General features: G+C 43.3%; 1 protein-coding gene across 1 annotated transcript in view; it reads left to right on the forward strand.

The window, feature by feature from the left end:
• CAPN9 (calpain 9) overlaps nt 1–15,300 on the forward strand; it is a 306,745-nt gene that overhangs the window by 233,265 nt on the left and 58,180 nt on the right. The window contains exons 15-16 of the mRNA XM_029594190.1: nt 3,242–3,306; nt 7,431–7,499. Of these exons, the coding sequence (XP_029450050.1) occupies nt 3,242–3,306; nt 7,431–7,499 (134 nt within the window). The remainder of the gene's footprint in view (nt 1–3,241; nt 3,307–7,430; nt 7,500–15,300) is intronic.

Genomic DNA, 15,300 nt, shown 5'->3' on the forward strand with positions numbered 1-15,300 from the left:
TGCTTGGGGTGGGTTTTTTTTAAGCTTCGTTTACCGATTCGTTTTTCGGCCCGGTTTCGGGTTTCCTCGTTTCGTTTTTCGAAAAAACGAAACGAGAAAACCCGAATTGTACCACGAAGTATCCGAACCGAAAAACGACCCGGTAGAAAAAAACAAAGCACATCTCTACTAATTACTGGAAGAGAGACTATGAGGACTGGCCGAGCAAAATCTTCTGCGTTAGAGAAGTTAAGCACTATGACTCCAGCCTTTTCTCTTGCAGGACAGTGTACATACCATACCTTCATACAGCTTTTCAGAGAGGGTCAGGAGCTCCTTGCTCCTCGAGATGGGGGCCTCTCTATCCCAACTGAGCTTCCACTATTATTTCCTAGCTAGTCATGCCCTCTGAGCTCCTCCTGCCCTGCAAGGTCCCGCCCATAGAGCACTCTCCTTTTTCAGGATATAAGGTGGACCAGGCATCTAGCCTGGTCCTGCACAGGGTTGTAGGATAAAACTAGGGGCACTCTCTTACAGAGGCAATATGTAAATCTAAAGCTCCAACATTAAACTTTCAAAAAGAAAACTTTGATAAAATGAGAAAAATAGTATTTTTAAACAATGTCCATGCCTGTTGTACACTCTTAACCTTTGCAGCTGCACCTTTCAGTTTTTTTCTATCTTAGAAGCGCAGTCCAGATGTATTGCACACATTAAGAAATATGCTCTGAAGTTTTCATCCTTTTTGTTAATTAGTATTTCTTATTTTCCTGTCATCATTATTACTTTACTGTGCATAATGCCTCCTTTTCTTTTGAAATATTGTATATATTGATTTTGTTTTAAATGCATAAATAAAAAGTTTAAAAACAGAAAGGTAGAAGGAAGGCCAAACAATTACCAGCAAGGTTAAAAAGCAAAGGGAAAGAGGCTATTTTAGCCAAAAAAAAAACTTCCTTCAAAAGTTGGAAGAAGGATCCATCTGAAGAAAATAGGAAAAAGCATAAGCATTGTCAAGTTAAGTGTAAAACATTGATAAGACAGGCTAAGAGATCATTTGAATTGAAGTCCATAAACTGCTATTAATCAAGCTGACTTAAAAGTGAATTTTAAAAGTGCTAAGCACGCCAAAGCCCTAAGCATGCACCGCTAGAATTTTAAGAAGTGCCCGAGTACATGCATATCTCTTGGTGTGCATACAAATGGGAAAGCCAAAAAAAGGGCAGGGTGTGTGCGGGGCATGGGCAGGACATGGGTGGTCTGGGTCTGTAGCATGTTATGTGTACAAGCACATGCCAAGGGTCCCCTACTGCACGCGTAAAGCCCGGGGACGCGCATGTTATAAAATCGGGTGTACATGTGCGCGCCGGGTAGCGTGCGTACATGTAGGCCGCGCGCGTATGTTTTAAAATCCAGCCTTTAGGGTGTTGCTGCTTTGGTGGATTGATTAAGCTGGGGAAGTTTTGCTTGGTCACAGCTATGGTAGGGTTTAAGCATTCCAGCCTCCCAGGTTTTGGTCTAAAAGCGTCTCCCTTAGATCTGGTTCCAGGATTACTCAGAATTCTTTGAATGATAACTCCATGGAGTAATGGATCTTTTGGGAATCCAGAAATAATTTATGCATTATTATTATGATTTCTTTTCCGTTTTTCACACTTTTTTCAGTGCTTCAAAGTGGATTACATTCAAATACTGGAGGTATTTCCCTATCCCCAGAGGGCTAACAATCTAAGGGGGGTCATTTATCAAAGTGCTATATGGTGTTTTCGCATGCAAAAAACACCTTTAATGCATGCAAAAATGCCATTAATGTGTGTGAAAGACCATAATGCTTGGTGTGATGCAAATGAGAGGATATTTTGGCCAAGTAATGCTGTTTTAAGTTCCTGCCAGCCTAGCTATTAGGGCCCTCCTACAAGAAAGAGAGAGAGAGAGAGAGAGAGAGGCTAGCCATAATGGCCTCACACTAGATAGATATTTATATCTCTATGGGAGGCCCACCTAGTAATGTGAGATGAGGTTTAGGTATTAGTGTAGGGGTTAGGGGGCACTTTGACATTCAAAGTGAGACGTACGAACAGAACAGTGCTCTCTAGTGAAGATTTGATGACCTTCGGAGTGAGGAAACTCACCCAGAGATGAGATTTGTGCAATGTTTTCTCAACCTAGCTTGTTGTTACCCAAGTAGAGAGTCCATTCATTTCAACAAAACCCAGACCTTGGGCACTTTCTTATAACTAATTCTTATGTTACCCAGGTAGAGAGTCCATCAAGCTAGGTTGAGAGAACATTGCACAAATCTCATCTTTGGGTGAGTTTCCTCACTCTGAAGCTCAACAAATCTTCACAAGAGAGCACTGTTCTGTTTGTAAGTCTCACTTTGAATGTCAAAGTGGCCCCTAACCCCTACACTAATACCTAACCCTCACCTCGAGTTGCTAGGTGGGCCTCCCATAGAGATATAAATACCTATCTAGTGTGAGGGCATTATGGCTAGGGTCGCGCTCTCTCAAGTTATCGCAATTTGTGTTAAGATAGCACTTTGCATAGGTATTAGCACAAATTGCAATAAACTGCCTATTACCATAAAACACACCCCTTTTCCTATCACATACAATATTTAGTGCATTTTGATAAATCCAGGCCTAAGTTTGTATCTGAGGCAATGGAGGGTAAAGTGACTTGCTCAAGGTCACAAGGAGCGAGAGCAGGACTTAAATGCTGTTCTCCTGGTTCGTAGCCCACTGCTCTAACCACTAGGCTACTCCTCCACTCAGCCTAGTAACTTCACAAATTACAGGATATTACAAAATGTGAGCAACAAGGTACAGTTCAATCCAGTTCAGCAGCTGAAGTTTATTGGGCTAGTAGCCCCAGAAGGGACATTATTGTTAGCTAGTAGCCATATATTGATATAAGTAAATACGAATTTTTGTCCGATCTGAGGGGTTAGAAGGGAAAGTATTGTCTGATTTATGTTGTTTGTAATCTAGACAATTTAATTTTCCATTTGGTTATGATTGTTATTTTATTTTAAAAAGCTGAGGCCCTAATGTTCTATAAATATTTGTATGGTTATTGTTGAGTTGGGAGGATGTGAGTGCCCATGTTATGAGAATTTTTATTCACATTTTGCAGCAGGTCTCTGCTTTACAGCTTATTTTTCTCGTAGGTAAATATAGTACTCTTATCTGTTGCACTAGCAACAAACTTTCAAGAAATTCTAGTTTTTGTAACCATATTTTTCTTTGTTCTGTTTCAGCAAAGAATATTAAGTTCAAGGAAATAAGCATTTTTTCATGTAAAAACATCATTTCTCTAATGGATGTATCCTTTTGCAAGTCCACAATTCTGTACTGTTCTTATATTTTTTAATCTATACCATGTATAGTAATATGATTCTTCCCTGCACTCACAGGGAAATGTATGATATCTCATTGTAAATCACACTGTCTTTTGGTATGTCTGCTGGCAGAGGAAGTAGATTTGTTTGAAGTGCGGACTTTCTCTATCTATACTCCTCACTGTTTTTCTTTTGTAGGCTCAGTGATATCCCTGCTTTCCCTCTAAGATATTTTCTGGTACTGTCTCAGAGTGCTAGTCCTTTCCTTCCTCACAAGCCTGCAATATCTGAATGAAATTCTTTCCTAAGAATTCTAGTTTTGCCCCAACTATTCCACAATGTTTAGCATCTGTGTGTTCTCTGACCTCTTATAATATGACTTGAATCAGTATAGGATTGCCCATTCATTTCAACAAAACCCAGACCTTGGGCGCTTTCTTATAAGTAATTCTTATGACATCTCCGTCAGGCTTTGTGATTATAAAAAGTCTTCGACAATATCCCTATTTTACATATGAGTAGCAACTTAATTTCTCCCGCAATAATCAGACACATCAATGCTAATAATAACTTTTAGAAATTTTAATATTTAATTTACTAAGGTTGTAATCTAATTTAAAATTATAGACAGAGACAAATTAATACCCATTATTTAGGAATAATGAACCACTCAGGCCCAGTCTAAGCCCTTCATGTCATACAATAAAAATTGGTGTCAAAATTTTGATAGTGTTCAGATTGTTTAGCCAGTTTTCCTGTCCAGATAAACCTCATTCTTGGGAGGGAGGGAGGGAGGAAGAATGAAGTTCTGCTCAGATTTTTATTTTGTATTGTAAAGAATTTGGGTGTACTAACTGATGTATTTTTATGAATGTTCAGATATAATTAGCCTCAAACTATATTGTGATGAATGTGAACAATAAGTTTTAACATATTCAAATTCAAATCATGAGCAATTTATAATCTCCACAGCTGGATCTTCAAAATTGTAAAATTAAGAAACAAACTATTAGCTAGATTCAATAAGCCACAATATGGCGATATTGTCGTGTGTAAAACAGTATGTAACACTCGTTAACTGCTGATTATTGTTCAGTATCACCATATCATGGCATGATTTCACAATATAGCAAAAAATGTCCTCCCTTTATGGAAAATAAGCCTCTTTGCATGCATTTGCATGCATAAAATTGCCTAAAGTATGCAAAGGAGCTTTTATATAGGCAAACCTATGTAAATAAAATTATGCAGCTGACCGAAAAAAGTCAGCCGCATTATTTTATCGTATTTGAGGGAGCTTTGGGATGCTCATGCAAGTTTCCTTTTCTCCTGTGGGAAAATTAAAGGGCTATCAGCCCAAAAAATGGCCATCTCCAAATAAGAAAAATCATTCCTAGGGTCAATGGTAACCCCCGCCCTCCCACTCTGCCACCTAAAGAGGTGGCACTGCCCCCAACATAAAAAAAAAAAACAATGCCACATGCACAGAGTTGGCATGCTCCCTTCCCCACCTCTCTCCTTCAAGCCAAAATAATGGCCCCTTTGGCATTAGATGAACACCCCAGCCCATCCTTACCCCCAACCCATCCCACAACCACCTAAAAATGTATCCCTGTTGGTCGGGGGAGGGTCATGTGGAACTGCAACCCTAACTTCTAACCCCACAGTACCTCAAAAGTAGTTTTTTAATGTTTAGGAGAGAGCCTGGGGTGCTCCGGTCCCAGTCAACACCATTTTTCAAAATGGTGTCAACCAGGTCTTGCCACTTTCACTGGATGGGGCAAGGTCTGGGGAAATGGACAAGGGCCATGTGATATGGACAAGGTCTGGGCATCATACCAAGGCCAAGGATCCTTGGTCCGATCCTTGGACCTTTCTCCTATAATGTGATAGAGGCAAGGCCTGGTTGGCACTATTTCTATTGCTCTGGTTCTAATGCAGAAAGCAGGCATGCTACCCTGACAATATGCAGAGAGCTAGTCATAAACACTAGTTCCCTGGGTGCTTGAGCACCCCCCGTATCAGATCTAAATCTGTCACCTCTTCAATCTCCTGGACTTGTGGCAGCTGAAAGAAGAGGAGATATTGAAGAAATAACAGAGGCAGATCTGATATTGTGGTTACTCAAGCACTCAGAGAGCTGGTGGCCATGGAGCCACCATTATTATACAATGTTATCTTGTATGGTTCACTTTATACAATAGTATCACAAAATGCTTTTCAATGTCATGTAATACAGACCAGAAAAATAATAAAACACAATACAGAAATCTAATAGGTTAGGATAAAAATTAGCACAGTGAATCTATGGTGAGATTTAAGAACGTTGATGAGTTAAAGAGACATTTGTAGATTCTTCCAAACAGACAGGCCGATGTAATATCATGCATGGAAAAATGTGTGTCCAAACTGGACACATGTTTTTTTTCAACGCATGCACATCCACCTCTCCTGGACATGTGATACAATATATTAATGAGCTGCCATGCTAAAAGGAACACGCTAGGTAAAACTTGTGCGTCCCTAGCTCTCAAGCATCAGATGCCCAGAAGATATGGCTGTGCGCTCACAACAGCATCGGGCATTCAGCAGCTGATCTGGCCAGAGCTCCCTCCCCATCCCCGGCAGGGCTGTTCCTGATTGGTCCTTTTCACTGATGCTGATGTCATTCAGGTACTGAGTGGAAACTAAGGAGTTTAGACGAGAAAACTACATGGAGAGGTAGGAGATAATTGACTGTACTTGAAGAAACATCTAACTTGAAGTGCATCTTTAATATTTCACTAACATTGGGAGGGAAGCACTAAACTTGCCATATGCCAATGGAATGGGAAAAAAATATCAGATTAGGGACTGAATTAATTGGCTTTAGCATCTAAACTTAATAAAACTTTGAGAAGTTAAAAATGTATTTAAAGCACTTGTAACATCGATATTTGAACCAAACAGCTGTAAAGACTTTTCATCATTTTACAACATATCAGAAAAGTATTGTTGAAGACCACCAAAGCTTCCAGTGTTGTTCTTATGGTATAGAGACTGATTAACTCAGTGCTGTTGTAATCATTGCTGTATACATTGACTTAGAACTGGGACTTGAATAATTACAATGCAAGGGCCTTGAAAGTTGTCTTTCCCCCCTTCTCCTGAAATGTAAGAAATTTAAATTGTATGGGAAGTTCACCATCTGAACTGTGATTCGAGATATGGCCTCTGATACCACTATCCGGGTACAACTATCCCAGAGGTTACACATATGTTAATTATGCATGCCCTTATTGTATATCGCTTTGGACAGCTTTTAAAGTGGGAAAGCGATCAATATGACGTTTTCAATAAATAAGATTAGAGAGATAGGCAGGAACAAGTCCAGGAACAATTTTGAAATCAAGCAGGCCATATATCATGTGAGTTGCCCCTTTTATACAACTAACTGAATGCACATCATATCATCATTTAAATCCATATATTCATCTTAAAATACTCAAACTTTGGACAATTGTGTTCAAATTATATAACTTCATTCCTGGAACAGCTCTCTAGGCAAGTAGTTGTATAATTTCAGGTATTTCTTTTTGAGAATTTTTACTGTCCTTTCAAGCCCTTATTGTAAATCTGAACTTTAGGCATTATTACTTATATCAAGCTCTATATTCTATCATCATATCTTTACTGGAGATTTTGTGGTATGCTTAAATAGGTAAAAGTCATAGCCTTTTTGTCAATGCATTCAGAGATACACATGAATCTGTTAACAAGACCCTTCCTTCATTAGATATTTTAGAAACGTCACTTTCATCTTTTTACCTTTTCAACTTTCAACTTTCATAGTTTATATAGTTTTGGAGGGGAACTTGTCACAACCTGCCAAAAGCCAGGTAAGATAGGTAAGACAGAGAAAAGGGAAAGGAAATAAACAAGTTCCTTCTCACAATTAACTCTCCAGTACATACATTGCTAACAAAGAGTTAACCAGGCTATTGCTCTCTAGACAAACTCCACTGAAGAGGTCTGAAAACAGAGTACCAGCTGTTTAGTGGTGACAAAAATAATCAGGGTTCAACTAAAAGTCTAAACAGAAATACATTTCTCCTTAACCTTCAAGTAGTCATCTGGCAATGGAAAATTGGAATTTGAGGAGTTCAAGCTTTTCTGGGACAAGCTAAAGAAGTGGATAGTAAGTAATTATAAAGTTGCTGGGCATAGTTACTAAAACGTTCGGCAGTAGATATTGCATTTTTCTGTGTTCAGTGGGTTTCATTGGCACAATTGGGCAGTAAATATACATCAAAGAATTCTCTTTCATCTCCTGTGATTTTCTAGTCCAATACTGAGTCTATCCGAGAACCCTGAAATCCATAATTTAAAACATCCCATCTGGAGATCAAGAGTCAATCACATGAATTATGGAAAACATGACTTTAAATTTAAAATATTTAAAGTTCCTCATTCAGCTGCTGACTGGCTGGCAAAGTTTTATTTATTTTATTTTATTTTATTTATTTATTTATTTTATTTTATATACCGGCAACCGTTTGCACATCATGCCGGTTTACAAGTAACTTACAACAAAAGATATATAGGCATAGCCTTTACAGAGAACGGTATATAACATAAACGCAGTAACAGAGCAACTAACTAACGGCTCGATACAGTAAGGCCGCGGTAAAAACAGTGCGGCAGTGTCAGGCGCACCCTTCCTCCCCGCACGCACAGTTCTCCTGACCTAACGCCTGATTCTCTCTTCTAATCGCATGCAAATGCATGCCGCGGCTGTGAAGCGTTAGGGAAGGGTTATGCCCGCGCAACCCATTTTACTGTATAGGCGCTGTAACAGCGCCTATACAGTAACCTGGGTGCGCTGGTACCTGTCATTTCAAATGACATTTGAAATGACAGGCACCAGGAAGTGTAAAAAAGTGTAAAAAGTGTAAAAAACAAAAAACCTGTGTGTTATATAAAAAAATAAAAAAATTTTAAATACCTGTCGGAGGGCCGTGGGTCCAGGTGGCCGGCGGGCAGCCATCAGCGGCATCCGGTAGTCCCTTCTCCCAAAATCGCACGGGCGGGTCGGCAGCGGGGGGGGGGCGGCGGCAGCGGGGGGGCGGCAGCAGGATCCGGGAGCGGGGGGTAGGCAGCAGCGGGGTCCGGGGGGGCAGCGGCAGCAGGATCCAGGGGCGGCAGCGAGATCCGGGGAGCGAGTAGCGGCAGCGTGTTCGATCGGGCAGGCAGGTAGGTGGCAAAAAAAAGATGGCCGCCTGCACAGGAAAAGCGTGCAATTGGCCGCTGAAGACGTGACATCACGACGTTTGGTGTCACGGGGTGTGACGTCACGTCTTCAGCGGCCAATTGCAGCTTTCCCCCGTGCAGGCGGCCATCTTTTTTTCCCACCTACCTGCCCGATCAAACACGCTGCTGCTACTCGCCCCCCGGATCTCGCTGCCACTGCCGCCCCTGGATCCTGCTGCCGCTGCCCCCCGGACCCCGCTGCTGCCTACCCACCGCTCCCGGATCCTGCTGCCGCCCCCCCGCTGCCGACCCGCCCGTGCGATTTTGGCGCTCATCCAGGCAGGGGGAGCCGGAGGTCGTTCGCCGTCGGCTCCCTCTGCCTGGATGAATGCCCGTGCGAAATCGGGAGGAAGGGAGAAGGGACTACCGGATGCCGCTGATGGCTGCCCGCCGCCCACCGGCCGCCTGGACCCACGGCCCTCCAACAGGTATTTAAAATTGTTTTATTTTTTTATATAACACACAGGTTTTTTGTTTTTTACACTTTTTACACTTTTTACACTTACCGTAGCAGGCCCGAGCCTTGCTACTTTTTCGTTTGTTTTTTTTTTGCTTCGGGAGGAGGGGACCGGACGGGGCTGCAGGAGACCGGACGGGACCAGGGCGGGTAAGCAATGTTTTTACACTACACTACACTACACTAACTCCTACTAGGGGGAGGCGGTAAACTAGCAGGTTAAGGCCGCGGCAGAACGGGTTACGGAGGAGATAATATCAGCGCCCGTTACAGTATCGCAGGGGAATAGCTAATTCCTTCATTATACAGCTTTTTCGTTCATTTACATGCTGGGTGCGGAAAGGGTTTAGGAAAGGGTTTAGGAAGCGCTAAGGACGCGTGAAACTGGAGACTGTATCGTTGGATTGCCTTACTCGTCTGTATTGTGCGCTCCCAGCACGTTACAGACGGGGAATCTTTAACTCAACGTTACTGTATCGACCTGACAATAACTAGGGGAGGGATGGAGGGGGGTAGTTGAGACAAAAGAGGGGGCGGGGGGAGGGTGCAAACAGATACATAAGGATAAGATATGAACAAGTTAACCAGATAAACATATTTGGTTTATTTAACTGGGATATTCAGCAGTGTGGGTGTTCTGCTGAATATATCCAGCTATCTTAAAGTTATTCAGATAATAGGGATGTGTATTTATGGGTAAAATGCAACAAATTAGACCATTTTTGTTTCATTTGTGGACTCCTGAAACAAATGGCAGATGCTAACAGATTAAAAAAAATATCATCTCATTCATTTATGTTTACCATTGAAGTCTATGGCCCATTCAAATTGCTGTAGTGAGAAAACCAGTAATTATAGCAATCAGCCATTGCCTACATAAGATAGCAGTCTGGCCATAGTTGAGGTAGGAGACCTAGGCAAATAAACAGGATCGGTGACTAAACAAGGGGAATCATTTTTTGAACTAGCCTATAGCTGCCATTTGGATCAAGGGATGCTCGTGTCTTCCCCCTGAAAGATCTCAGCATGTGCAAAGAAACTTCATTTTCTCTCTTGGATTTTGCAGAGAAAGCATTTTGTGTTCAGAAGCTCTCTTAGAGTAAAAGAAAAGCTTTTAAAAAGAAGGCATTGGCATTGGCAAAGGGCTTTTTCTAATTTTCATTGCTTCAGTCACAGTGCTCTCACTCACTGTGACAATGAGAGAGAGAGAGAGGCACTGCTTTGTGCTTTCTATCTGTTCACTGCGTCAGGGTAGGACTAGAGAAGCAGTGCCAGTGAAGACTGTTTTTTTTTAGTTTGTCTGATGCAGCACAATGCATTGCACTCGGGTTATCTGCAGACAGATTGAAGTGAAGAGAAGCACACCTTGCCAGCCTTCTTGAACATAAGAATATGATTCTCTATCTAACAGGTTGTTTTTGCATGTGCAAAAGGAGTCAGCAGTGCATACACCATACACCATGTGTGTGTGTGGGGGGTGTGTGTGTATGCATGTATGACAGAGACATTTTTGGACACTCTGGAAGGGATAACCCTAGAAAGAAAGAGACTGAATTTGTGCCACTAGCAAGCTGCTAACTCTCAGGGTCATTTTTCAAATTACATTAGGCTGTTATCAAGCACAATACAGTGTAATCATGCGCGATAATGCCATAATGCACACAATAAATAGCATACACTGCACCTTGTATATGCAAATAGTGGGAGGAGTTTGGGTGGGAAATTGGGGTCTGCTAGCACTGCGTGTGATACAGTATCACACATTGTCATGGGATATATTGCTGGAAATAACCACTCCTTTTTGGGGGGGCGGTACAGTGGAAAAAGTAATTATCACGCACGATATCGCGGATCGCACAATTATTGCAGCAAATATTGCACATGATAAAAAAAATCTATGATCACAGATATAACTACCAGTCCTTTCTTGCCCAATAAAAATACCTGATTTTACCTGCTCTACCTTTCTAAAGCCATATTGTTTCTTGCAACTGTAATTGTGATGGCATACTTCATGCCTCGACAGGCTCGCCACAGACAACAACATGTGAACATAAGAACATAAGAAATTGCCATGCTGGGTTAGACCAAGGGTCCATCGAGCCCAGCATCCGGTTTCCAACAGAGGCCAAACCAGGCCACAAGAACCTAGCAATTACCCAAACACTAAGAAGATCCCATGCTACTGATGCAATTAATAGCAGTGGCTATTCCCTAAGTAAACTTGATGGCACAGCAACTCTGTTGAGAGGCCTGGCCCAGCTGTCTTCTTACACTTGGGGGGGCTTGACTTTGGGGGGGGGCCTATCCCTTGGGCGTGTGCCCTGATGGGGACTTCTGTGGGGTGTTGACTCCACAGAGGCAGCGGAAGACTTCAACAGCTGCTCTGGAATCCTTTGGAGGATTTGTGTGAGCACATTTGTCATGTTGCTGATGGCAGCAACCAGTGTATTCATATTTTGTGTGTTTGCTGCTGTATCCTGTTGAAAGATCTAGTTCTGCCGGTTTGCAGACCTCCTCAAGGCCCATAGCTCTACATGTATGTGCCTCATATCAGCAACATGCATAGGTGCTGCAGGTTCTGGTGTCAGTGCTGCGGGTACTGGTGTTGTTGTTGCTGGTTCTGGTGTCGATAACTGTCACTGCAAGAAGGGCATTAGCGGGCTTGTAGGCTCCTCCTGCTGAGGGCATGGTGGTGGTGCCTGGCACAGCTGGCTCGTGAATATGTGTCTGTAGGCTCTTGGGATCAGCAGCTTGGAGGGCAAGAGCTGTGGAAACAAAAGAGAAGACATTAGTACATATGCCAGCAAGTATCCTTTTTGGATTTGGTATCAGAGGTGCACTTTGCTTTTTTTTTTCAGAGTGAGCATCTTATGCCAAATGATGTGTATATCCATTGCTGCCTGCCCATTTATAGGTGAGGCAAACATATCGACCGCAGCTCATGTGTCTAGCTGCTCAGCCATGCCCTCAAAAAAATCCAGTCCCAGCCTTTCGATGAGTCGTTGCTTCTTCTCTGTGAGAACAATTGGACTGGGGGCCCCTCCTCTGGTCAACCGTTGATACTTTGCTCAGGACGCCACTTTGCCTTGAGCTGGGCTTTGATGTTGTGGTATTGAAGTGTAACTTGCTCCCCACTTCTTGACACTCTGCTGCGCCGGCTAGTTGCACCATATTTGGCCTTGGAGGCCTTTGCTGCTCGATAGCCAAACAACATCTGATCATTTTGCAGGACCCCTGCAATGACCAGCTCATTCTCCTGCATGCTAAACTTAATGGCCCTGAGACGCTGTCAAGATGCTGCCTGGCTGCCTGAAGGAGGTGCCACTTCCTCTTCCGGAGAGGTGTCCTCCCTTTCCTCACTCTGTCCACTCCTCACCACCTCCACACAAAAAAACAGACAGACAAACTGGACTATCAAACAAATACTTTCACTCCAACAAAGATGACAAAAGACAAAGGGAAAGGGAAACAGATGAGAAACAAGCCACAGGACACCTCACTCATAACTCGCTAAATACCTCCAACCAACTAACAACTACCACCAACTCACCTACTCTCCTCTCCTCTCTCCAAATGCCTGACACATCCTCAAAGAGACACGTGCAGGAAGCCTGCAATGATGCAACAGGCTACACAAATCCCCAATGCAGCGTGCAAAGCTGCAATGCAGCATACGTTAAAATACCTATGCAATGTGGCAAAATATCGCACGTTGTGCTATCTCAAAAATTACACTAACCACACCCCTTTTTTATCGCAGTCACTTCCTGTGAAATGTATAGCAAAATGATAAATCTAAGTCTCTGCTTGTTAAGTTGGCAGTATGCTTGCTAAGCACTGAAGTGAGCTCAGTTATAAAACCAACCTTTTTCAAATGAAAATACTTAAACAGTTGAAACCCCTTCTTTAGGACCATGCTTCAGGCCTTTCTGAATACCATTGCAATACACTCTACTTAGGAATTCCATTAACTATACTTAGACTTTTACAGATTGCTCAAAACACATCTGCTCGCTTATTGACAGGTACAAGCAAAAGAGAACCCATCACCCCAGTATTAAGCAACCTTCACTGGCTTCCAAAAGTATCACGCATTCACTTTAAAGTAGTCAGTATAATTAGCAAGCTTCTTGGCAGTCCTCAACAACCTTGGAACAGTTCAAACTGGATCACTTTGCTCATCACAAGCTAGACTTCTGACTATACCTTCCTTAAAATTGGCTCAGCTCTCTGAGGCGAGAGAACATGCTTTTTTAGTTGCTGGCCCCACTGCATGGAACTCCCTGCCTCCTACATTTAGGAATATTATCAGTCATAAAATATTCAAGAAGGCATTAGAAATGTATTTTTTTTAAAACTAGCATTTAATCTTGAAGATAACGAAGGTCAGAACTAATTTTGTCTTCCACCTCTAAAGTAATGAAGGTCAGAGCTGAATCTGTCTTTCCACCTTTAAAGTACTGAAGGTCCTGTTGATATATCCCACTTCTCAGGGTCCTTAAGAATTTGTTTATTGTTTTAATGCTTTTAATTTATTATATTTTATATGGTTTTTGTTATAAATCCTCCTGTAGCTATGCTACGGGAGGCTTTTCACCTCTTTCCTGGAGGCCGCTCCGAAGCCAGGGTCTCGCCTACAAACTATCCAGGATTTGCTCCAGGGCCTGGGAGGCTTTCAATGTCCTTGAGGCCTGCCTGAGGCTTGCTTGGGTCTGCATGGACTTCCTGGTTTGGGCCACACCCTTCTCCCTAGGGGCCGGCCCGCAGCACTTCTCCTCATAGGGCCAGCTAGGTGTGGCCCATCCAAACTCCTCCCAGGGAGTTTCCTGTCTTCAGCCCTATAAATGGACTTCAACTTCCAGTCAGCTTTGGCTTCGCAATGAGTCAGTCGTCTGAGGAGCTTTTCCTTCCTCTTGGACTCCACGTTTCTGCTCTTGCTTGGTGTTCCAGTATTCCAAGGGATCCCTCTTAGTTTCGTAGCTGCTGTTCCTGATCCCGGTCTCTGATGTTCTAATGTTCCTGACATCCTCCGTCTCTGCCCTCCTAATGTTCCTGAAGGCCTGAAGTCCTCGATGGCTAGAGGTCTTTATCTACCTGATCTTCCTGATGTCTGTTCCTGCAATGTTCCAGCTCCCCGAGACCTCCAGATGGCCACCCTGAGGGTAAATCCGTTCCGTTGGTTCCTGTTTCTGGTCACTGGAGCCTCTGCCAGTTGGATTCCTTTCCTGAGCCTGACGTCCTCCGTCTCTGCCCTCCTGATGTTCTGGAAGGCCTAATATCCTCGATGGCTAGAGGTCCTTATGTTCCTGATCTTCCTGATGTCTGTTCCTGTGATGTTCCAGCTCGAGTCCTCCAGATGTCCATCCCGAGGGTAAATCCGTTTCATCCGGTTCCTGTTCTCAGACATTGGAGCCTCGGTCAGTTGGATTCCTTTCCTGAGCCTGCCCCACTCCCACGTGGTCCGTGACCAGCCTTTTTAGGCTGTGTAGGGCGCGTAGAGGACAGGGTGGTCTGTGACCAGCCCATTGGGTCCGCCCTTTCTAGTGGGCTGTGTAGGGCGCCCTGAGGAACAGTGCCCATCTGTCTTCGTCTAAGTCTTCCAAGTCCTTTTCATCTCGTCTGGATTTCCCAAGGTCAGTAAGAGTTGTCCTTGACTCGGACGTTCCTGATGCTCTGAGCCTCCATCTACTCTAGATCCAGATGCCTTCCATGAGAGAGCTTCCACCCGCTTGCCCTTCCGGAGGTCTTTCATTCCTGTTGTTGATGCCTTGTGTTCTTCTCCTGAGTCCTGAAGCCTTCGTCTCAGCCTTCAAGCTTCAGCCCTTGTCCGCCCTCTTCTCTTGTCCGGCCTGCCACCTGTGCTGTTCCCTGCAGCAGGTCCGAAAGGGCTGGGAGTAGTCGGAAGACCACTCAGAGACCAACCTTGAGTGGTTGGCCTCATTCAGGCATGCAGGTCGGCAGGGACCTGGTCACCTCCAAACCTAGACGACGTCTGCCTTACCGCAAGGGGCACATATCTCACCCCTAGCGCTCCCAGCCAGCGGAGCGCAACAGTTTTATGTTTTTATTATTTTATTATTTATTTATTTTGTTGTCATTGTGATTGATTTGATTGTTTCACTGTAAACCGCCATGAACCTATTGGCTAAGTGGTATAGAAACCTTTTAAACAAATAAATAAAAACAAACAAATAAATATCTTACTGTGTGCATTTGATTGAATGTGTGT

Source organism: Rhinatrema bivittatum, chromosome 3 (assembly GCF_901001135.1).
Source record: "Rhinatrema bivittatum chromosome 3, aRhiBiv1.1, whole genome shotgun sequence".
Taxonomy (NCBI): domain Eukaryota; kingdom Metazoa; phylum Chordata; class Amphibia; order Gymnophiona; family Rhinatrematidae; genus Rhinatrema; species Rhinatrema bivittatum.